The sequence below is a fragment of the Xyrauchen texanus genome, chromosome 23 (assembly GCF_025860055.1).
Source record: "Xyrauchen texanus isolate HMW12.3.18 chromosome 23, RBS_HiC_50CHRs, whole genome shotgun sequence".
NCBI classification, from domain to species: Eukaryota; Metazoa; Chordata; class Actinopteri; order Cypriniformes; family Catostomidae; genus Xyrauchen; species Xyrauchen texanus.
In genome coordinates this window covers 26691604-26716357 of record NC_068298.1, presented here as the reverse complement: position 1 = coordinate 26716357, position 24754 = coordinate 26691604, and the positions used below count along the sequence as shown (strand labels likewise).

The 24754-nt window shown below is 40.3% G+C and overlaps 1 protein-coding gene and 1 long non-coding RNA gene across 2 annotated transcripts; both read right to left on the bottom strand.

Annotated features, from left to right (window-relative positions):
* Positions 1-3708: 3708 nt before the first annotated feature.
* LOC127617267 (uncharacterized) lies at positions 3709-7493 on the bottom strand. The gene is made up of 3 exons (XR_007967297.1): positions 7357-7493; positions 5701-5824; positions 3709-4480 (listed from the first exon to the last, which is right to left on the bottom strand). It is a non-coding gene; the product is annotated as an uncharacterized LOC127617267 (long non-coding RNA).
* A 164-nt stretch (positions 7494-7657) lies between these two features.
* LOC127663465 (uncharacterized) lies at positions 7658-21091 on the bottom strand. Its single transcript, XM_052155067.1, has 10 exons — positions 20989-21091; positions 13784-13997; positions 13618-13693; positions 13142-13401; positions 12937-13026; positions 12571-12641; positions 11921-12033; positions 11478-11681; positions 7987-8186; positions 7658-7768 (listed from the first exon to the last, which is right to left on the bottom strand). The coding sequence occupies exons 2-10, from the start codon at positions 13817-13819 to the stop codon at positions 7658-7660; spliced, it is 1161 nt and encodes a 386-aa protein (XP_052011027.1). The 5' UTR covers positions 13820-13997; positions 20989-21091.
* Between the last annotated feature and the right edge of the window lie 3663 nt (positions 21092-24754).

The window sequence follows — 24754 nt, the reverse complement described above, 5'->3', positions numbered from 1 at the left end:
GAAAGCTCGAGAGGCGGAGCTCTGGAAAGCTCGAGAGGCGGAGCTCTGGAAAGCTCGGGAAACTCGGATGGCTGAGCTCTGGAAAGCTCGGGAAACTCGGATGGCTGAGCTCTGGAAAGCTCCGGAAGCTCGGATGGCTGAGCTCTGGAAAGCTCGGAAGCTTCGGATGGCTGAGCTCTGGAAAGCTCGGGAAACCTCGGATGGCTGAGCTCTGGAAAGCTCGGAAACTCGGATGGCGGAGCTCTGGAAAGCTCGGGAAACTCGGATGGCGGAGCTCTGGAAAGCTCGGGAAACTCGGATGGCGGAGCTCTGGAAAGCTCGGGAGGAGGAGCCCTGGAAGGCTCGAGAGACTTGAGAGACTTGGGAGGCGGAACCCTAGGGGGCTCGAGAGCGCTGGCTCTTGGACGGTCACGGCCATTGGCACTGGCACTGGCTCTTGGACGGTCATGGCTACTGGCACTGGCTCTTGGACGGTCAAGGCTTCTGGCACTGGCTCTTGGACGGTCACGGCTACTGGCACTGGCTCTTGGACGGTCACGGCTACTGGCACTGGCTCTTGGACGGTCGTGGCTTTGGGCACTGGCTCTTGGACGGTCATGGCTACTGGCACTGGCTCTTGGACGGTCGAGGCCACAGGCGCTGGCTCAGGGACGGTCGAGGCTACAGGCGCTGGCTCAGGGACGGTCGAGGCTACAGGCGCTGGCTCAGGGACGGTCGAGGCTACAGGCGCTGGCTCAGGGACGGTCGAGGCTACAGGCGCTGGCTCAGGGACGGTCGAGGCTACAGGCGCTGGCTCAGGGACGGTCGAGGCTACAGGCGCTGGCTCATTGACGGTCGAGGCTACAGGCACTGGCTCATTGACGTTTGAGGCTTGCGGCACTGGCTCATTGACGTTTGAGGCTTGCGGCACTGGCTCATTGACGGTTGAGGCTAGCGGCACTGGCTCACTGACGTCTGAGGCTTGCGGCACTGGCTCATTGACGGTTGAGGCTAGCGGCACTGCCTCACTGACGTCTGAGACTACAGGCTCTGGCTGGGTTACCGTGGTTGACGGGGATTCGGGCTCGCTCACGGTGACATGCGTGGGCTCTAGCTCGCTCACGGTGACATGCGTGGGCTCTAGTTCGCTCACCGTGACATGCGTGGGCTCTAGCTCGCTCACCGTGGCAGGCGCGGGCCGGGAGGCGGAAGCCCGTCTTCTCTCCCTCCTCCGAGCAGACGCAGTGGGCCGCGCTGGCTCGTGGAAGGCCTCTGGCGTGGGGACGGGCTCGCTGACAGGTGGGGCTGGCGCGACAGGAAGCGCCAAGGATGACTGGGGAGTCACCACAGTGGGGAGAGAGGTGGAATCCTCCTCGGCGAAGACCACGGTGTAGGGTGAGCCGCAGACCAGTAAGGTCGCCTCCAGGAAGTCGTGGAGGGTCCACCCAAGCGTTGCCGGCGGTAGACGCTCCCTGAGCGAACCGTGTAACGTGTCCCTGAAGAAAACCACCAGGGCTGAGTCCGGGAAGTCCGTGAACTTCGCCAGCGCGAGGAAGTCGCTGATGTGGTCTTCAACAGGGCGGCCTTCTTGTCTAAGGTTGAGCAACCGGCAGTTGGCCCGTATAACTGCTGGATCCATGGGTGGTCGATCGTTCTGTAACGTTTGAATAATGAGGCTGACGAGGAGATGCGGATCCAAACGCAGTTTGAGTTTATTTGATCACAAAAACACTAAATGAACAAAAGAACAACCCACGATGGGGAAAAGAAACATAAACTAGATAAGGTAACCACGGTAGAGACAAACACGGAACAAGGGAGAGACGCAAACATCAGGCAAACATCAAACAACGATCGATAAAGACTGAACAAAGACACGGGGTATAAATACACAAAACATGGGAAAAGGGGCCAATGAAAGAACAGAACTCAAACAAGATAACGAGGTGATTAACAGAAACCAAAGGCAAATTAACAAGGGCAGGTGTAAACAATGAACAGTGAACACGAACGCTAACAGAGGACTGTGGAGTTAAATAAGGGACTAAAGTGAAAACTAAGAAATACCAAAAGTGACAAAATCACAAACAAAGGGCAACAGAGGGACAAGAGAGGGTAACCGTTACAGCGCTCTGCATTTTAATCGGGTGGAGCTAGAAAAATGAATGCGTGCCCACATAGGCTATTTATGTTAAAATGCAGGAGTGGAGGATCAATACATTAACATTAATAGTTTTTATACAGTGTTGCTCATTCATCATTTACCAGACTGGAATTTCCTTAACGGATGAAAAAGTACTGGATTTTTCCTACAGCCCATTACATTTATTTTAAATAGGCTACAGGCCTGTTTATTCAGATGTAACCTGACGGGACAAAATGCAGTTGCCAATAACTGAACATAATAATATTAATCAAAACACATTAGACATAGTTTAGCCTACTCATGGACCGATTGTAAAGTAACAGTCATGCTCATTTTGTGTTTAATGAAATTATGTAAAACACATTCAGACTATCAGCAGATAATAATGGAAAAACTAACTTTTAAACTTTTCTTTGTTTCAGCTGCACCAGAGTCATCCTCACTCAGAAATATTCACGTCATAGCCTATCCAACATAACTACCATATAGATGTTCCAATCAGTGCAACTACCATATGAAAGATTTGTGTTTGATTGGTTTTATACAGATTAGTTTCAATGTTTCTAAAGACGTAAATGCGTTCAGATATGTACTTTGATAGCGAGCGACATTATGAATGAGGAAAACTCAGCGTTTGTTCACAGTGTAAGGTTACTGATCTTGAGTTTATCTGATCTTTCTCTCTGAAACTGAAAACCCAGAGTTTTCCCTCATCTCAGGCTGAAGATATTCAGAGTTTTCACTAAACCCACTTTCTGAAACAGGGCCCAAGTCTTTTCTTGGTTTTAAATATGTAATTACTTTCACATTTTAACACAATCAATGATTCATTTATTTACATAAAATATAATCCATTTTTATATATTGTCTGAAATTATTACCTGTTTTGTAGTAGTGATATAGGCACAAGTTTAAGTTTGTTCAATAACATTTAATATGCATTATTTTTATACACGTCTTTGTCAGGGAATACCCATCCCAGAGATTCAATGGGAGGAGAATGGCTACGCAAATGAGTCTCATTCCGGGGTCAACATCCCTGAACTGGATAGTCCTCTTTTGGACCTGGAAATGATGGCACTGCGAGACAACATGGATCCACTGCAGCAATCAGACTGTTTTGGGGCGGATATATACCTCAACACTGTCCAATACGTTGAGAACTTAATTGAGGCAAGATAAGAGCATGTGGCTCTCTTGCCATTTTTCAATGGCTTCCTGTGACTTGACCAAAAATTTGGAATGTTGGCTGGAATTGGGTCTTGTTTGTTGCTGGGTTATTTTCAACATTCATGGAGTGTTTAAAGTATGAAATGTATTTTTTACTTAAAACTCTGCATGCTATTTGTAAACAAGACATTTAATAAACTGATTTATTGCTTTAAAGAAATTCCTGTATTTTTTTTAACTGTCCCTGTAACAGTGGTGAAACATTTTTGGAGTTTGTCCAATATTGAGTGAGAAGGCCATTTCAAATGGCTACATAAATAAGACCATAAAAATGTTTGTTTAACACATTTAATGTTGTTCAAGGGAACAAATTTACACCAGACTTCCCAGAATTTTATCAAATGTAGCCGCACAGTTGTATCTACAACACATCACTGTAAAGGGGTAACAATTTAAACAAATAGGCTTTACAAAAAACAACATTGTTAGGTATACACTGTCATTTAGAACAGAACTGTAAAATGGCAACAGTAATATTGTAGAAACTGGTATTTACCTAAACATTTGAATGTATTAAACATGTACTAGCTGTATAAACTTCAATAACTACAACTAAATGTCTATAGAAGTCTGAGCTTAATGAACTAGAAGCCAAGAAAGCTGCCACAGCTCTCAAAGAGATGATCCAAGCTCATTGCACTGCAGAGGACATCACAAAAGTACACCAGCAGCTAGATTAAGAATATGAAAATCACTAAAGAACTAGTGCACATTAAAAAAAAACAAAAAAAAAACACAGGCTACAGACAATCTCCAAACCAACTCCAAAGTATTTATTGACAGGTGAAGGTGGTGCCTGACAATCAACTAGAATAAGCAAACTTTATAAAGTTACTGGTGCAGGAATTGCTCTTAAGTGATTCCATTTCAAAAGAGGGACTGAGTGCAAGAAGTTGATGACATTTGCACCTACAAGTCCAAAGCCAGAACTTATGGAACTGAGGGCCATCATCAAGTCCTGGTGAAAAATCTTGTAGGTCTGGTAGTGGCTGGGGAGCTTCAACTTGAAGAAGCAGGTGAGAGCCACTGGATAAATTGAGGTTACAACCTCAACGTTGAGTTTTCTTGTTGGCAGTTCACACCCCACCCAAAACTTCATCAGGTCACGCAGCACATCTGGTGACGCTATGGAAGAGAAAAATTGTACTTGTGACCCCTCAAAACTTTACATTGGAGTAGATCTTTCAAAAAATATGAAGTAACTATTAGGGATGAGCGAGTACAGCATTATCTGTACTCGGACTGTGCGGGGCCTAACCCGGAAGTGGACGGGATTTAACCTGGAAGTGGGTCGGGTTGTCTTGAAATGGGTGGGGCTTTAACCAGTATGTTATTTTAAGCATGCAGTTGACTTTATGCACAGCTGCACTACTTCCTGAACTTAAGCCAGCTCCTTTATTTCCTGTCTTACATTATTGGACACACTGATTAATCCAGGTGTGTCTGATTATTGTTGCTATGACTACTGAGGTCAGGCACACCTGAATTAATCAGTGTGTCCAATAATGTAAGACAGGAAATAAAGGAGCTGGCTTAAGTTCAGGAAGTAGTGGAGCTGTGCATAAAGGCAATTGATATGGGTTGATTAGAAAACTATTTACATGACAGCATCAGCATTGAGCTTCAGCATTCTACCAGGCACCACGTCTGAACAGATATTGACTCGCATCTCTCGTACTCGGCAAAAGTGCTTTATCCGTACCGGATACTCGATTCAGCCGAGTATCCGGCTCAACTCAAGTAACCATTCTCTCATAAGAATCTTATCTTTTTAACAAATCCAGTTATGGCACTCTTAGATACTCAAGATAACACATCAGCAATCCTTGCCGTTTAGACAGGCTTTAAAACAGATGACAAATAATAATGTGCTACACTTCAAAATATCACAGTGCTGAACTTAAAAAGTACAAACTTTATAAAAGTAAAATCCCTGTCTCTTTTCCTCTCCTAGTTTAGAACGTCAAAAGGATCACTTTAAATGCTGCTGTAAATACTGTGGAATGTAAACAAAGTATGAAGTTTCACGTACCAATTTTATATGCATTTGTGTTTTATTTAATCTCAGTGTGAGCTGGGCTTTACTGTTTCTTCTCCTTTCCCTGTGCTGTTAATAAAGCACACAGCAGAGGACAGAAAGGAGGAGGGAGAGAAACATGACCATCTGAATAAAACAGTAAACCAGCTCACACTGAGATGAAATAAAACACAAATGCACATAAAAGGTGGTCAATATGAAGAACCACTTTATTATTGTAGTAACTGGGATTGTTATGAGGAAACAATTATGTGTGAATTAAGATGAGAATGAAAAATAAGGAAATAAAGACCATTTACAGTATTACCTTCATCTATGAATTTTCTCAAAAATCCAGTGACAAGACTGATTTTCTCCACTGGAACAGTGTCGTCCTCATCCTCGTCGCTGTCAAAGTTGGGTTGTGGCCAGGTAATGCTCTGGATCATAGTCTACAAGGGATCAAATATAAACATATTTCATGTCAGGATTGAAACTTATTAAATGTTGCTAAGTGCTCAAAATTGTAGTGATCTTTTTTATGAATGAACAATCTATTTCTGTCACATAAGTAACACAACTTTAACATATGACTAAAATAAGCCTTTCATTTTAGATCTACACACCCCCGTGACACCAAACAAAACTACACACAGTCTCTGCAAAAAATTAAATCATAAATATCTGGCTGGCATCGGCGATGTGTCGGGCGTAGGCCTGTCGCGATAGTCAATAAATCAATTAATCGCACGATAAAAAAAAATTAGCTCGATAATTTTTCCGGCCACAATAATTTCCATTTGCATGCATGTTTGTTTTCCTCGTCTCTCTCTCTCTCTCTCTCTCTCTCTCTCTCTCTCTCTCTCTCTCTCTCTCTCTCTCTCTACCAAAGAGACTGGATGACAACTCTCGGTTCCTTAGCGTAGGAGGAGTGAACTAGAGCTTATTCTGCCCGAGCCCGAACTTGATCTAGAGACGTGCACTCCCAACGCAATAGAGTGCGGCGCGGCACTACATTTGATGGCCAAGTGCGAGCGCGGGCGGTAATGCACTCTTATTCTATGAATAAAACATAAAAACTAATGGATTTTTATTCATCTGTTGCAGAAAAGCAACAAGAACAACTAAAACAAAATTGAAACGATTTACAGGCCAGAGTTTCTATTCGTAACATGTTTGCAGCGTTGAGTGATGTAGCCAATCACAGACATATGTGTTGATTTCACGCAATGGCCAATCAGAAGCATTTAAGATAGACTCCCCTCACCGCTCAAAACTGACTTTTTGTTCAGTGCTGAATTCTGTATGCTGGCAAATCCTCTAATTATAACAAACAAAGTGTGGATATTATGAAAGATTCATTGTGCAGTCAGCTTCATTGATAATAACAGAGATGTGTGAGATCGCGATGAACTGATGTCAGCTTTTTAGGAATTATTAAGGGAGCGTACTTTGCGCGCATATTCAGTCATGCCAAACCATGCACGCAGTAGCCTGCTTGCTTTTATGTTAAATTAACAGTGGTTTATGTGTTAATGCTTCAATAACAAATAATTTATCATTGGGTAGGGTCGGGTTTAGTTTATATCCAAGTGTAAACCAAGTGCATTTTTTGTTAACAGAGTGAGAGAATATTGTGGATATTTAAAATGTTTTCCATTTTCAGTGTTAAATAGTCTTTAGAAATAAAAGTTTATTGATCTTTGAAAAGCTGTACCTGCATTATTATGCCATTATCATTATTTTAGATGTAAATGGTCTCAGAACGACAATATTATCGTTTATCGCAATATTTTCTTGGACAATTTATCGTCCAGCAACATTTGTTATCGTGACAGGCCTAGTCGGGCGTCGTTTTGATGAGTCGTTGAGTAGTTCACACATAACGACCGCTGATCGATCACTGATTTACTCCCGATCACAGCCTGACGGTCGCAGAGTGGAAAATCGGGCTAAAAATTGTGTAGTGTGAACTAAGCTTTACCTGTGGGTTAAGCTTCTCACTTGACTCCCTTTGGAAAATTAAGGGATGGACATCTGGCCTATCTGAAAGAAGTGGCCAGATTCCTGTTTGTTTAAGGCCTTTCCGTATTTGTTTAATTGGCTGTTTAACACGGTGAAGTACCTGCAGACAGAATTGACAGGACAGAAGGTAACATTTACACAGAGGCACTATTTTATAGGAAATTGACTGTAGGCACAGATGTAACATGAGTTACACGGCAAACCTCCAATATAAATACTAACAAAGTAATTTATAAAATAATTACTGCATGTGAAAGCAGTTACTGGAACAGCCAGACACGATTGGTGGAGGTTGGAAATGGAAGATCCCAGAAGAGGCAAAGATCAGTCACTTTGGTGTTTTCTTCAGCAGTAAGTTCAGCATTCTTCAGCTAAAGCAGGTACACATTCACAAAAGGTAAAATAATTTAATTACATGAAATGTTGTCACCAAGCAATCCACAAAAAGGCAAAAGGTACAATAAAAATAACAAACATTTGGAGTAAATAACAGACACCAAAAGCTTTTGAAATCACAAATTACAAAATGTCTCGGCACAGACACGCGTGTGATGAACAAAAATGTGCAATGTGTAACCAAGTTACTCACCAAACCAATTGTTTCACGATGGTCAATATCAGGACAGTCCTCCAGTGTCAGAGCTGATGCTGCAGTGTCGATGCTCTCACCAGTCAATAGGGTCACCACAGGCAAACTGAGTCCAGAGAAGCTGAACCCACCATGCAGGAAAGAATGACCGATCATACGACCTGCCATCTCAAATAGGTTGCTTTCCCGCAGGGCAGCAGCTGCAGAGGGAACCCGATGTTCTTTTTCCCCCTCAAAAAGGGTTGTAGGAGCAGCAGAGCCTTTCTAATTTTTTTTAACGCTTTCCCGGTCCGACGTGCCGCACTCGACCCACGGTGTGTTTCAGAGGTTTATGTTTTTGAAAGATAAAACTCCAAAAAAAAAAAAGTAAACATAATACATATATTTGGAAAGCTGAGATACTCGTGATTCGAACGATGTAAACCTTTTTAAGATACAATCACAACAGCAGGTACAATCTATATCTTTGTCAGACCACCAACATATAAACAACCAAAAACAAAATTTAGGCAACTCACCTATGAAGCCTCATAGTAGTCCACTGAGCCATAACTTCCCGACAAAAACGGTGTTGTTTCATTGTCAAATGTCCAAACGATCAAATCAAGTAAAATGTTTAGTCCAAATCACATTATTACATCAATAAATATCCACAGACTCTTGTTGCATCATTTCAAAGCACCTGGCAGCTGTGCCTAATCTTTCACATATTATCGGTAATAACTTCAGTTCAGATGTAAACATTTCCTATATCCGGTATCAAAATGGAAGCATGCACTCTGACCTTTCGATTGACACCTCATTTGACCCAATAGGAGCTTCCATGTCCTATCCAAAGCCTTCAATACCCAACCACAGTCTGTGTCGAATGTAAGGGCATACCCACATTCCTTTGTTTACTGATCAAACCAATTACATCGAAGAGTGGAAATGACTGACGCATCGTATAGCCAATGAAATTCTGAAAACAGTGATATGCGGCTTTAGTGGAACCATTAGAGCACGGTTCTCTTATGCGTGTGCGTAAGCAGCCTCGAGTTTACCGACAGTTTTGCGCCTCCGCGCATAAAGCCATTGGAGAACTGTTTTGGAACTGTTTACACATTTGGCGATTTAAATATGGTGAAACGGACGCGAAAAACAGGATTTTCACCCCAGGATGTGATATAAGAAGGCATTCATTGTCAAAATTCTGAGTTTGGAGATGAAATTTCTGAAAACAATACAGGATGATTTGGAGGCAGAGGAAATATGGAGAGATGAGACATTGCTCTGGACAAGTAAGTGTTTTCTTGTGTTTTATAACATATATTACTGTATATTCCGCATAAATAAGCTTTAGTTTGAATAATGAACACATTTTGTAATTACCCTTTGTCGTGTGTTTCCTCAGTGAGTGTTTGAACCGTTTGTGCGTGTTTTTTGTATTTGTATGTGCGTGTGTGAGGTTTTAGTTCATTGTTTGTTTCAGATCTATTGACATGCTATATAGATGTTTTGTATATTTACTGTAAATATATATATATATATATATATATATATATATATATATATATATATATATATATATATATATAAATAAATATAAGTTGAAAATAAGAATATATGTTGTGTTTGAGAGTCTATTTGTTACAATGCGGGGAGGTGGGGAGGTGTAGGCCCATCTATTTGTTACAATGCTGAATTGATGGGGGAGGTGTAGGCCCATCTCTTTGTTCCATAGTACATTGGCAAAGTATACAGTATTTACAGTAAATATACATACAATAATGCATATTTACACACTCGAAAAGAAAAACTATATATATATATATATAATACAGAAAAGATGGAAAAGTTGTGTCTAGCTTTGTAAATTTATATATATATATATATATATATATATATATATATATATATATATATATATAGTTTTTCTTTTCGAGTGTGTAAATATGCATTATTGTATGTATATTTACTGTAAATACTGTATACTTTGCCAGCAAGGGTCTCTCTGAGGAGCTGGCAGAGTTGGGGTCTCACTCCACAGCCAGACCCGTATCTCCTGCTCCACGAAGAGCAGATCACAGGCCGTTGCACATCACCAAATCTTGCACCGCTGGTCGTCTGAAGTGCAGGCAGTGTCATGCAAAGACACCAGTGAAGTACTCTTCCTGTGTTCTGCCTTTGTGCTTTGTACCCAAATGTGACTGCTACAATGACTGGCATGTTGCTAGAAACATGTACAATTTTATAATGGTTTGTAAATACTTTGTGTAAAAATTCATGTAAATAGTTTGTTGTGTATTTTTTATATAAACAAATTGTCCACCATAGCACTAGTTTTGACTCTTTTATATGCACAACATTTAGTTTCAAGAAGGGAAAAGGCACTCTAATGTGTTTATGCATCAGTTACTCTGTGTCAGCAAAACTAATAGTGGATCTGGATATGGAATATGATAGCTCTAAGTGTCATCTTTCATTAGAGCCCAAAATTATGACTGTACGTTGAAGCGTTCAAAAGTAGGAGCCTTTTTGTCCTAGGTTACCAAAGGGTCCTTTTGGAGTATCCAAAAGGCACTTTTGTAAAACGCCTGGGTGTACCCTTAGAAAAACATGTGTAAAATATAAAATTTTTATGGTATTGTTCTAAAATTTGAACTTGGACTAGGTAAGGCTTCATGCTGTGATCCCATTGTGTTCTCAAGCTAATAGCTACAAGTTATAGTCATCTGCAGGCATCTGTATGCAAAAAAAATTTCAGGCGGAAAAAAAAAACTTCTATTTCATTGTGTTCAAACTTCTATTACTCAGAATCAGTAGAACTTACAGTAATTCTGACTGCTGGGGAAAAAACTTCAGAGTATCCCCTTTCAAATGTGACCAAAACCATGCATGTACTCCAAACGGTTCAAGAACAGCTTTAAATTTACTTTGGGTATGCCTTGATTAGGCGTTTTAGGCTAATTTTACAGGATTGGGAAGAGGTTTTAAAAAAGATCAAGAAACATTGAGCATTATGTTTAAAAACATGCTTGATCACAGTTAGACCCAGATCTGTCTTTGGAGGTTAAGTTAGAACATATTGTTTATTTAAAGTAGAGTTTACATGTCAATACTATTCCTTCATTTGATGACATTAGTGTCCAATGAATAGGCTACAAAAAGTACTGCAATTAAAAGTTTTAACATGAAAACATAGATGACGCGCACTCATATATACAAACCTAAATTTATTCTGAAGCCAGTTTTCAATTTCTGCATGGCCATTGATAAAACATGTCTGTTGACACCATCACCCACTGCTGCATCTCCTTGGGGGAAAATAATATTTGAGATGAAAAGGACAATCGACCAGATTATGTCAAGTAAACAGAGCATGGCTATTGTGGTAAAGTTTTCTGAGTTTCTGCAACAATAAATACAGGGGGGCTAAGGGACATGGACTCAATTCAATTCAGAGAATAACTACCTATAATGGAAAAAGAGGTTACACGCTTTATTAATACCTCTCAGCCTGCACTTGAATGGAGCTGCCCAGTTCACATTATTCTGCTTATAGAACGAAATGAATGCACTGTCCTGTTCTTCTTCTGCATCAAACATGTCGAGTGATAGACAGAGGCGTGGACTTTCAGAGTAACGGTTCAGTAAATCTTCTCTGAACAACTGGCATGCTTTTTGGGGGTCGACTTCAGTGGCCCAGGTTGAAGCTGTAATTTACCACAAAAAGTTGTTGATGCAAAGGGCCTTCTAAATGATATACTAATATCAACTTGTTTCTAAAGCAAGAATAAATGTGACATTTTGAAATCCCCGCAGGTTAATGTGATATATCATGGGTAAGTACTTGAAATCAATATTCCTTTTTTAAAAATCACTTGACTAAAGTTATGTTGACAACATTATTTTCAACAATGCAACACTATAGCAGTAATTGTGCATATATTACCTGCTGACGATTGTGGAACTGAGGGTCCTGGCAATTCTTCTACCCTTGAGGGTCCTGGCAATTCTTCTCCCCATGGCGGACTGGCTGCTATGCTGGGTTGAGCACAGTTCATTCTTAGAACAGACCAAATAAATTATAATAAATAAATATTGCTTGGAAGAATGGGAAACAGCCAAATCATGAGTGGTGATTATTTTAATTATTTACCATCTAGTTGGTCAGTGGTGCCAAAGGTTTATATTAAAATTAAGACATGGAGTTAATATACAAAACTAGGTTAACTAAATGTGCTACAGAATTAATATGAATACAAAATTTGGTAATTGAGGTGCATCATTTTAATGACTAGTTATGTTTCAATATCACCACAGACATTAGGTAGGGACAAAAGTGTTTTGTCACTATTAGCAAGCTAACATTCCCTCAGAGGCAGCCAAAAAACAGTAGCTCCAGAAACACTTCCAACACATGTCATGTTTGTTTTTTCCCCCCATTAATGCAGAAAGGTGTTCCTCTGATAATTCTTCACGTGATACTCTAATGAAATGACACTTTTTACACATGTCCTTCCTCATACTTAGAACATGTCATTACATTCTGATAATGTCTGCCAATCGGTTACCTGAATCTATCAGACATAAACTTCCTACCTTTCACCACATGTGCTTGCATGAGATGGGAGAACATCAGCTGGGTACGATGCAAGACAGATTGGGCAGACCTGCAAAAAAAAGGTCAATACTTTTCATACATGAAATTTGTGAAATAGTGTCATGTTTTATGCATCTTACAGACATGTTATATTCACTAGCAACAGGAAATATGCTATGATCAAAAATTTGTGTCTGAGTAAAAAAAAAATATTTCATTTTGAGATGTGTTATGACCAATCTATTTATATATCTGCAAGCATTAAATTATTCTGTACTAAAACCTCTGCTTACTTTATGTGATGAGTAAAAAAATAATGCTTTCTTCCTAAATTCCAAAGCAACAGAAAAGACAACATCTATTACCGCCATGGATTCATCCATGGCTATGGTAGATGGGACTGGCTGCTCAAGAACTGAACAATCTTCATCAAGACATGTCCCAGATTCACTCTCCTAAATAAATAAAATAAATTAAAAAGATATATATAATAAATACTTAATACTTTGAAAACAGTCATTTGAACAAACTAAAAAAGACAAATGAGAGACATGTTGTAATACAGCTTACAGTCAATGTGCCATTGCATTCCTCCACATGCAACGGCAACAGCTGCAAAGGCATTTGACTGCCACATGTAATGCATTTTGACTGTGGCATCTTGGCGAACTCTACTGAATCATAGGAAAGTGGTTCGGTAGAAAGCTTCTCCTGTAGTGGAATTACAAATACTATGTTTTTCCCATTGTTAGATGCTGATTTAAGAAGCCTTGTGGAGTAACCCTCAGCGTCAGTTGGAATTATGGACAGCTTGCGACGTCCGCTACCACCTATTTTAAAATGGAAAGAAGTAAGAGTTCTTTAAAATCTTGCAGTCTCACAATCATTAATATTAAAAGTTATATTTTGTCAGGCAAACAAGTCATAGTACTGTCCTCTACAACTTGAAGCAATTCATCGCCGGACATCACATGACATATCTGAGGTTTTGAATGGGAAAAACATTAACTATATTTTTCGTAATTGGAGATTTAAAAAAATTCTACCTGTAGACTTGAAAAACATCCATCCTCCTTGTAAGGTCTTCATTTTAGGAAATTCCTCCTCAAGTAGAGCTACAATCTTAAAAAAAATGAAATTATTCACTATTCTGCAAATGATTAACATTTTTAATCATTACCCATTCTACAGTATTATATACTACATGATTACCTCATCGTGTTTCAAGTGGTCTGGTATACTTAACATCCTCTTCCCAAGGCCAGCATGGGCAAGTTCTAGCTCTTCTGAGCCCTTTGGTGTTAACTGACTGGGTTCCGAAAGGACATAAATATGAAAGTCTGTCCTTTTCACAATGCAAGGGGCAGGGGTCGAGAATCGTCATTTTCCTCTTGGCTGATCAGTATTAAACATACTCGGGAACTGCCTGATGTGGGAAAGACAAAAAGATTTGTAGGGAAACCAGATATTTTTGTGTTTCGTTTAATTTAAATAATAAATAATTAAAATAATTTAAATAATTTAAATAATGTCTCAATAACAGTATAAAATACACTAACGCTATTCATTACTGTTCCAGACACCAATATTAAATGTGCCAGAATAATATTATTCACTGTCAGTAAAGTAAACATGTGTCACTTAATAAACAATACATAATGCTTTATCTATGTACCAAAAACTTTGGAGGACTGATTAATCTTTTCTTAAGCACCAAATGTAAATTTGTATGTGAATTTCTGCTTTAGCAACATTCTTCACCTAAACATTCATGCCAATTAAGCTATTTGAAATAAAGTTTGGGACAAGTTCAGCACCTGCATGGAACACCCCCAAAATAAAATTAGTTTTTGAGTTCAGATTCCCAACCCTACCAGACAGAGGGCAATAAGAATAGTTAGATGAGGGACTATGGTCTCTCTTTATACTTTACTAGCAAATGTAGAAATACTAAGTTAAATGGATCACCTTCTCATAGCCTGTCTCACCCTACCATCGCTAACCGGCAGAGGAGCACTGCCTCCAGCCCTGACTGCTGCTGTACTCTCTCTCGGTGCGTTTGGAGCCGAGGACAGCTCCGGGCCAATAACTGCACAAAAGCCCGAGCTGCTACCTCGGCTTGGGGCTGACAGACCCTGTCAAACAGTCACTTAATTCACAAGAATTTAAACTTTATGGAAAGATACTAACGTTAGCCTGACCCTATTAGCATGCAGACGCGCTAGCGTAGTTCGCTAGCTCAGCTCGCTAGCTTATGTTGATAGTTGCACAAATAAACCGGTTAACATTAACAATTAAACAACATCTCATAACAGGGCTATAACTAGCTAAACACGTTAAGTTATACTTACCGCTCCCCTGTCGTTGCCAGAAGCCATGTTGAGGTCTCAACTGAGTGACAATGCCCGCACCACATGCAAGCGCTGCGTGAACGCGTTCATGTGATTGGCTCAATCCCCCACGTGGGGTGCGTTCTTGTGATTGGCTAAAACAAGGGAGATATCTGATTGGTTCCAGATCATTCCTTGTTTAAAAAAAGGCATTTGTGTGTCGAGCCAAGTCAGGGGAGTCCCAAAATTCACACACAAATGCAGTGAAGTTCACAGACCGCAAAAAGTTTGTAAATCAAGATATATTTGTGCGTGCATCAGAAATACATTTCTGAATCTTGTCCTGTGCATTTCTTAATCTTGTGTGCATTTGTAAATTTTGTTTGCATTTCTGAATTGTGTGTGTATTTATGAATTTTGTGTGCATTTATGATTTTTTTATGCATTTGTGACTCTTCTGTGCTTTTTAAATTTTGTGCGTGCATTTGTGAATTTTGTGCGCATTTGTGTATTCTGCGTGTGCATGTATGAATCCTGTGTGTGCATGTATGAATCATGTGTGTGCATATGTGAATGTAGTGTGTGCATTTATCTTTATTGAGACTCTTTTAGCTCCATAGAGGTACGTTTGGGTCCTGATCTAGAGGAATATGGATATGGTCTCCTGAGGAGATATTTGCGTATCCATTTGTTTGTTTGTGTTTGGACCATGTGATGGCGATGCTGTGAATAATTGGGCAGATTTGTATTCTATTTACCAGACTCTGATAAAGGCCTCAAAGGAAATCCACAAATTGATTATTTATCAAATATTTATCACCAGCTGCTACTGAGCATTGTGCTAAAACTCATTAAAGAACTATATTATAGGTCACAACAGAGTCAGGAAAATGGAAGGTGTTAGAGGGAGAGGGCCTCAACTAAAACAGATGCCCCAGTTTGGATGGAATGCAAAATTCATTCTTTTAAGTTTCAGAAAGATGTAAGAGTATGACTGGGCTGTATGAAAGGTTTGTAGTTCCTCCAGCCAAGATGAAGAAGGGGTTTTACAGCCCCTGTGTCATCATACCCAAAAACGGCAGAGGGTTGCGGCCAATCTTGGACCTGAAGATGCTGATGCAAAAACGCATTTTAGTGAGCGTCCGGCATCACCGTGGTGGTAGACTTCAAGGACACATACTTCCATGTCTCGGTTCTAACTCGACACAGACGCTTCCTGCGGTTTGCTTTGAGGGCCGGGCATACCAGTACACGTCCTCCCCTTCGGTCTGTCCCTGTCAACTCGCGCCATCACGAAGGTCTCAGAGGCAGCCCCTGCCCCGTTAAGGGAAGTGGGCACCCGCATCCTCAACTATCTCGACGACTGGCTGATTCTGGTTAACTCGCGGGACTTGTTGTGTGTGCACAGGGACCTGGTGCTCAGGCACCTCAGCCAGCTGGGACTTCGGGTCAACTGGGAAAAGAGCAAGCTCTCCCCAGTTCAGAGCATCTCTTTTCTAGGCTTTTGCCGATTATCCAGGGCAAGCACGAGTTGGTCTGGATGGACAACACGCCGAAGGTGGCGTACATCAACTGGGTGCACAGCAGATGCACTGTAGTGGCAGGTCACACTCACAGGAGAGTGGAGACTCCACCCTCAGGTGTTCCATCTGATTTGGAGTCGAGTCAGCCAAGCACAAGTGAACCTGTTCGCTTCCCGGGAATCCTCCCACTGCCCGCTCTGGTATTCCATGACCAAGTCTCCCCTCAGCACAGATATGCTGGCACACAGCTGGCCCTTGGAGCTACACAAGTATGCGTTCCCCTCCAGTGAGCCTACTTGCACAGATGTTGTGCAAGGTCAGGGAGGACGAGGAGCAGGTCATTCTAGTGGCACCCTATTGGCCCACCCAGACTTGGTTCTTGTACATCACGCTCCTCGTGACAGTCCGCCCTGAATTGGCATCTGTTTGCCAAGTGGTGTCCTTCCCGATGTAAAGACCCCCAGAGATGTAGATGGTCCTTCGGGGCAACCGGGGAGCTACATTTGAGCCCCTAGAATCTGAGGAGTTAAAGGTGCTCTCCTTGAAGACTGCCCTCCTGTCGGCGCTTACCTCCATCAAGAGGTTAGGGGACCTGCAGGTGTTCTCTGTCAGCGAATCTTGCCTGGAGTTCGGTCCGGGTTACTCTCACATGATCCTGAGACCCCAACCGGGCTATGTGCCCAAGGTTCCCATGACTCTGTTCAGGGATCAGGTGGTGAACCAGCAATCGATGCCCCATGAGGAGGCAGACCCAGCCTTGGCATTGCTTTGTCTGGTGCGTGCTCTGCGCATCTATTTGTATTGCATGCAGAGCTTTAGAAGCTCCGGCCAGCTCTTTGTCTGCTTTGGTGTTCAGCGGAAATTAGGTGCTGTCTCCAAACAGAGCATCGCCCACTGGGTCATTGACGCCATCACTATGGCATATCATGCCAAGGATGTGCTGTCCCCGCAGGTTTATGTGCCCACTCTACCAGGGGTGTAGCGGCCTCCTGGGCTCTGACCAATAGCGCCACTTTAGCAGAGATTTGTAGAGCAGCGGGATGAGCAACACCTAACACCTTTGCAAGGTTTTACAACCTCCAGGTTGAGCCAGTTGAGTTTTGTCCCGTGTGGTCAGGTAAGAACAGATAAGTTCCGGGAGCTGGAAGTGTGTACCGCTTGCGCATAGCGCCTTTCCCCTAGAAATGCACTTTTTCTCCCTGTCGCGTTCACAAAAGCGTGGACCATGGATGTCCTTCCTCCATAGCCCTGTGGCTGGCGATTTTTCGGAGAAACTCGCTGCCGTCCCAGTACGTGTGGTAACTAGGCCCTGTACTGGGGAAGGTGCTCCACATGCGCTGGTTACCCCATTGGTAATCCTTTGTGATGTATTTTCTGCAAAGTAGTTTCCCTGTTGGTAAACCTCATCTTCCTTGGACAGAGGTCCCTCTGCCCCTGGTCACCGTGTCTGTTGAAAATCTTCCCTTCTCGGGTAGGATCTACCACATGAGATGCTTCCAACAGGGTTCGATATGACCATATGATGCATTTCCACTCAAATGCCCCCTCCTCCGGGTGGGGTTTTCTGTGGTTTTCTACTCTTTGGAGGGACACCCCCCGACGTTGGACCCTATATGGCACACAACTGAACAATTTTGTTCCTTTTGGGGAGAAAAAAGAGAAGAGGCTGCGGCTGGGTCAGCCGGTCCTTATTTTTTGAGCAGTCAGCTTGTCCCAGAGGTGCAGGGGACTGTTTGACGTCTACAAGAGCATTGGGCGATGTTACGTTACGTCCGGGTGCGCTGGCTATGAGGCACACAGAGGTCTGCCCGTCTCGCACCGCCAGTCCACGTAATACAGTTCAGTTAGTCGTGCCATTTTGTATAGGGAACAATGGAGGGAATGAGACGTTGTGTCCCTCCTGCCACAACACTGAACTACCTGCTGAAATGGCCAGGACCTTGTCTCGGCTCCTCAGCACAAAGCCTGAATCAGTGGTTGCATTCCAGCTCCTTTTATACCCGTATATCTGGGGGAGTGGCATGCAAATTCCACTCGCCAATTCCCATTGGCTTTTTCTCAAAGATCAGAGGTATCTGGTGCTCCCAAGGGTGACCCTTAGTGTCACTACATTGACACAATGTCTCGTTCCCTCCATCAGGGTTGTTGATGAGAGAGGTCAAAAGCGAATGGCCAGACTGGTTCGAACTGTCTACAGTATCTCAGAGAACCTCTCTGCACAATTGTGTTGAGAAGGATAGCATCTCAGAATGCTATTCTAAGATGCGGGTTGGCACTGATTTGGTGGCACGTGGGGGACCTACACAATATTAGGCGGGTGGTTTTAATGTTGTGACTGATAGGTATATATGTATATATATATATATATATATATATATATATATATAACTTTGTTTCTTTAAAAACATGGTTCCCTCCATCTCCATGGGATGAGGTTTGGTGACTTTTCATACATTTACTATCTACACACAAAAAAATAATAATAAAAAAAAAAAACTGGCCTGGATTCTGTTAGTGTAGTGGTGTGAAAAAAAATTAACACTAATGGTGTTCAGGGTCAAATTTGGCCCCCTATTGGAAATGAATGGGTGAGATGATAAAACTGTGCATTCTTTTTTACTTGTAAAATAAAATCAATAAATCAGCCACAAAGCAGAACACACACACATAAATTAAGTGGTGATACTATAACACATCCACAATGCAGAACTCACATTCTCACACACACACACACACACACACACACACACACATGCTCGCGCGCGCGTACGCATACAAGCAAACACACACACGTTTATTTCTGTTGGTTTTATTTACATATTTTATAAATTTCTTAAAATTAATTGAATTGGGATGTTTGAAATAAGTAATAGGCAACTAAAATCTAATGTGGCATCATTTCAAAAACTGACACTTCAAAACACCTTACAAAATGCTAAACTTTGACAAATTATTTTTAAATGTCTTTGATAATGTCTGAACATATATCTAATTGCATAACTAGTCATATGATCTGAAAACAAAAATCATGTCTAAAGTTGAAATATGACATTAAATAATTTCATGTCTAAAGTTTTCTCTCTCTCTCTCTCTCTCGCTCTCTCTCAATTTCAATTTAAAGTACTTTATTGGCATGATTGTGTTTACATACAATATTGCCAAAGCATTAATACACAAAACAAGACAAATAATAATGATAAGATAGATTTAAAATAAGGTGCCAGGTAATGAATCAAATAAAATAAAAACTATAACAACAATCTCTCTCTCTCTCTCTCTCTCTCTCTCTCTCTCTCCAACAGATGGCAGATGTCCCTGAATAAAATTGTGACATGTAGTTAAAGTGTAAAAGTGAATTTAACATAAAATGTTCTTATTTTATATAAAAATTAATGGTGTTGTTAAGTCATTTAGTGGTAAATAAAATAAAAATTCACAACTTTATAGTTTTTAAATCATTGAAGTTAGTGATCTAATATTTGTAAAAAAAAAAAAAATAATAATAACTTTGGTACAAAATACATGTGTGGAGTCAAAATGTACGTGTAACACACAGCATGTAAACCCTTAATGAACAGAATACAATAGTTAATTTTTATATTACAGTTAACTATATTTTATTGGAGTTCGGGAAGGCACAGTTAAATCAAGTTTCTGTATTATGCCATCAACATTGCAACAGGTTTAAACCTCTACTTGTCCATAATATTAACATATTATTCTGATATACATTTGAAAAGCACATCCACTGTACTGCCACTCCCTATAAGCAGACTACGCAGTCTGCGTAGGGCTCCAACTATCTTTTGGAGCACCATCTTACCCTTAGAGGGCACCAGAATGTCCACCGGCTGCCCTCACTCACACGTTGTATGTTATTCAAGGACCCAAAAGCAGTGCGGAACACAGATGATTGCTTCAGGCTCATATCATGAGAACCCCCAACACCCCGGTCAGACGATTGCTTCATGCTCATATCATGCAAAACCTTTTTATTTTTGCATAGAATATACCATTGGCACGTATGCGTGTTAATTCGAGAGAATGCCGATCCACTACACTGTGATAAAAGTTCATGCAATTTATCTATCCTTGTGCAGAAGTGATCTTTATGTGCTTCTCAATATCTGTATATCAGTGAGAGTGGGTTTGTGTGTGTCTGTGTTTCATGTACATCAGAAATCATGTTGCCTAAAGTGTGATAGTTCCAGTCAGCAAAAAAAAAAAAAAAAAGTCCATTCTACAAATTAGACCTCAATTTGCCACACACATATTCACACTCTCTGACTGTATTCAATTCAGGCTTTGAAAGAGAAGAATGTTCAGAATCAACTCAAAAACCTCCAATCGCACAAAGGCAGCTTCTGTTTGATTTCTCAATTTTGAGAAACACAATTGTTTGATGTACTGTTTTCTGTTTTTCCAATCTTTATTTTATCCCAGCAATAATGTAGAGGTGTATTCAACAGAATAAGGGAATCAAGTTTGTATTGATAGCATGATAGCTCTGCACAGATGGTGCTGAGATCAAGTCAAAGCTTATTTGCGACCAAAGTAATTTTACCTCAAAGCTTTGGACTCATTCAAGACCAGAACAGAGCTTTCTCATGGATTTGGAACTCTCCTCATTGCAGAAAGAGACAGTCCACTATAGCAGGCACTTCCACACAAAGCCTGTGACAAAAAGAGAATTGCACTTATGAGACAATATATCTTCCAACCCACTCGTGGCAAAAATGTCTTTACGGCAAACTGGACTTCATTACCTCGCAGAAAACAAAATCTCAAAAATAGTCTGTCTCAGAGAGAATATTGCCACAAATTCCCTTGAGGATTTCGACATGGATATCATTTAAGATTCCCCAGTGGATTTCCACATGGACACTGTTTTTCATGGCCCATGGAATGTAATAAACTCCTTCAACAATTACATTTGTACCACATGGAAAAAGTGGAAAAAAAATGTGTGAAGTGTTCCTACATAATACAACTGACTTTTTGAATGAGTGTATTGACTGAATGGGGCATGCCTATTACACAGGAGAGAACTATGTCTCGTTTTGCTTGCAAATAGATATTATATGCAGAATTTATTATGGTAGACATAATGGAGTAACAAGCATCAGTGGCATTTCCAGATATCAGATTGCAATTTCAGTGCTCTCAGATAGTGCTCGTAATTCTTCAATGGAATCATACATCAGTCTAACAAATATAATATATATATATATATATATATATATATATATATATATATATATATATATATATATATATATATACATACATAAATTTTATTTAAAACAATATAAAAGTAAAATCCACAATTAAAATGTCTGAATGCTATTTCATTAGGCTAAAATAATATGTATATTTTTCACTCAGACACACAAACATTGTTATTTGTTTTAGTTTTATTCTGAAATTTGTTTGATTTGACATGGACGTAATCCTTCTTGCTTTGATATTTTGTTATCTAATTGTACAATGAAATATGTAAATTTAAGCATAAAGCAAGTGTCCAAAAGTGTTTTATGGGGCCACTGTAAGTCTTCAAACCATCAGGTGTATGTTTTGCCACTGCACCTATACACAAAAGCTGCAATCCATTTGAAAATAGATGAACTTCCTAGTTCTTTGTTTAAACAATCTTTAATAAGTGCTGTAGTGTCTTTTGGAATATTGCAAAAATGTTAATTAAAATCAATTGGCACAAGCAACCCATTTGAAAAAAGATCAGTCAGGGTGCTGGTGCTGCCGCAGCCACAGAAGTGATGAGACCCGCCGGCCAGATGTGCGTGGACATGCTCCGTCCATCATGTCACTTCAGTTGACAAGCAGTACACAACACATTTGTATTCAATTACAAACAAGGTTGATATCTTTTTCTGCATAATTAGAAACACATTCTAATTAATTAATTGGATATTTCATAGTGTTATTAATGAGGCCATTGTTCAATCAGAAGAGAGATGGAAGGATGGGGAACAGCTTTGTCTGAGAGATCTAGGCCTGCTCAAATACATGACACACAAATACCCTGGCATATGGGACACCATCGCAGCGGTGCAGGGCCCCCTTCATGGCATTTTGAGCCAATTACTGTGTTTCACTCTTAAATTTAAATCTAGAGCGCTTAACTCTGCATAAAAGCCTTTTTGAAGTGGCAAATATATTATGTCTTTACAAAGACATTTAATGGTACACAGAGGCAGCATGAATGTATTAAGGGATCATACTTGCAACGTGGACCAAAAAAAGACTGGCAAGTTGTAACCAGCACAGCATTGTAAAGATGCTGTAGAATAAGACTTTACCAGATCTACTGCTGTCTTATGATGGGATGTTTTCATAATGGAACTCCTTTCTAGAATGTTTGCACCAAAATCATTTTAAATGTTTATTGATTTGTTAAAATTAAAATCTCTTTGTCTAAGCCACTGTCATTTCCTTTCTAAATGACAGAAATCTAGAAAGATAAAACATCTTTCAACACAGATAGTACTGAAGAGAGGGTTGAACTGTCACCATCAGCAAAAGAGTGCGACAGTATCTGCCCACTTTTTCAGCCATCTGAGCCCCGGAAATATTTTTCTCATTCATTTTTATTTTTCTATTATTGTTATTTTATTCGTTTTTTGCATAGGCTTTTCATAAAATCCTCCATAAAATAGTTATCTGAGGTGACCAACTCTGAGGTGAATCACAACATTACAAACTTTGTTTTGAGGCCAAAAGTATTTGAAAATCGTACAAAAAGAAAAAGGTACAAGACAGTGTTCTTCTTTCACAAGGGCACAAACTACAATCCCATAAAGCATTGTGAATGATGTAATTAAATAAAGAAATGTTGAAAATAAATAAAACTACTGATTTTAGGTTGTTAATTATAAGTAAAGAAACAATATATTTTAAATTTATTGCAAAATATTATGATGTGTACAAATATGTAAGTAGTTTAAAGGTGAAGGGGGGGGGGGGGGGCTGGGGGGTCTTTGTTCCTGGGATTTTTTTAAGAGTTATATTGGCCGCGGTTCTCTGATTGGTGAAGCTTTTTCTGCTGGACCATGGGTAATGTACAGTAGTTGATCACCAGAAATTGCACTATCAAACATGATTTTTAACCTTTTTGCATGTGAGTTTCTCCTGTACTGACGGATCTCCCAGCATGACTTCTTTAATGCACACTGTAATTAATATAAATCTTACCTTACACTTCACATCAGATGCACGGCAGGACAGATTATATCACAGCGGGTGGACTGAAGGTCAGATTATATATTATCAAACATATAATGTCTTTTTAAAATATTTATAATGACTAATTATGATAGATGAGATCACGAACGCGCTTGGCGGCTATGTTCACCGCCATATTTTCATTGCAATGTGAAGCATACAAGGAAGAGCATAGAATGTTCTAAAAACTAGCCCTTCCATTTTCCCAGCCACGGAAGTGGTTAGAATGAGTGATGGATAGAATGAGAGAAGGATTGAGTGGATTGACTAGTTTGTATATACTTTGTTTGACATTAGATAACCTGGCCGCTGCGTTGCATCAAAACAGGGTGCTCTGATGGTTTATACTTTTACTTAGTAATTGTTTGAATGTTTGTAACATATAACAAATAAAGATATTGTGATGTTGAAAAGACTAATTGAGCAGCTGGTCCATTATGACAACCGCTTCAGTCCATTTTGTTGGTAAACAGCAGCACAAATGCAGATTGCATAGTTTGATTGTATGTGTCTAAGCCCAGCGAAGTGTAATCACACAGCGAAATGGCTAAACAATAAAGTTGCAGTAACGCAGACTGATGGCTTCAATGGAAGCACATACCATCAATGAACAACCTGAGAGCTTGTGGTAGGTCTTCCTTAAAAGGTTTATATGTTATTGGTGAAAATCAATTCGTATGTAAACAATTAATAGAAGTTTTACTTCTGGAACCAGACTGTTGCACTCTATGCTATTTCAACCGATACAAACGCTTGCGCGTGACATCACTACTTGTGGTCGGGCCACATTAATGTTTCATGAGGACACCCCCAAAAGATTCACAGTACACTGCTGCGTAATAGATAATTACAATATAGTTGAAACAGCTCTAGCAGTGTTCTTCAAACACATAGAGACATAAACAAACACATGTTCAGAGACTTGTACAAGGAAAAGGCATGTCTTAGCCCCAGAGCATATTACCAGTTGCACCATCTTCTCCATCTCACACGAATCCATGGACTGTCAGTCTCGGGAAATAAAGAAAAGTCAAGGAAACATGGCATGTCTTTAAAGCTGCAAGATTAATAAACCACCCACAGCTCATGTC

Excerpts from the sequence above, each read along its gene's own strand:
- LOC127663465 (XM_052155067.1), bottom strand. The coding sequence starts at position 13,819 with ATGTTAAGTATACCAGACCACTTGAAACACGATGAG. Across the intron at positions 13,694-13,783 it reads ACCACTTGAAACACGATGAG|ATTGTAGCTCTACTTGAGGA; the intron begins GTAATCATGTAG and ends ATTTTTTTTAAG. Across the intron at positions 13,402-13,617 it reads GATGTTTTTCAAGTCTACAG|GTGGTAGCGGACGTCGCAAG; the intron begins GTAGAATTTTTT and ends ATTTTAAAATAG.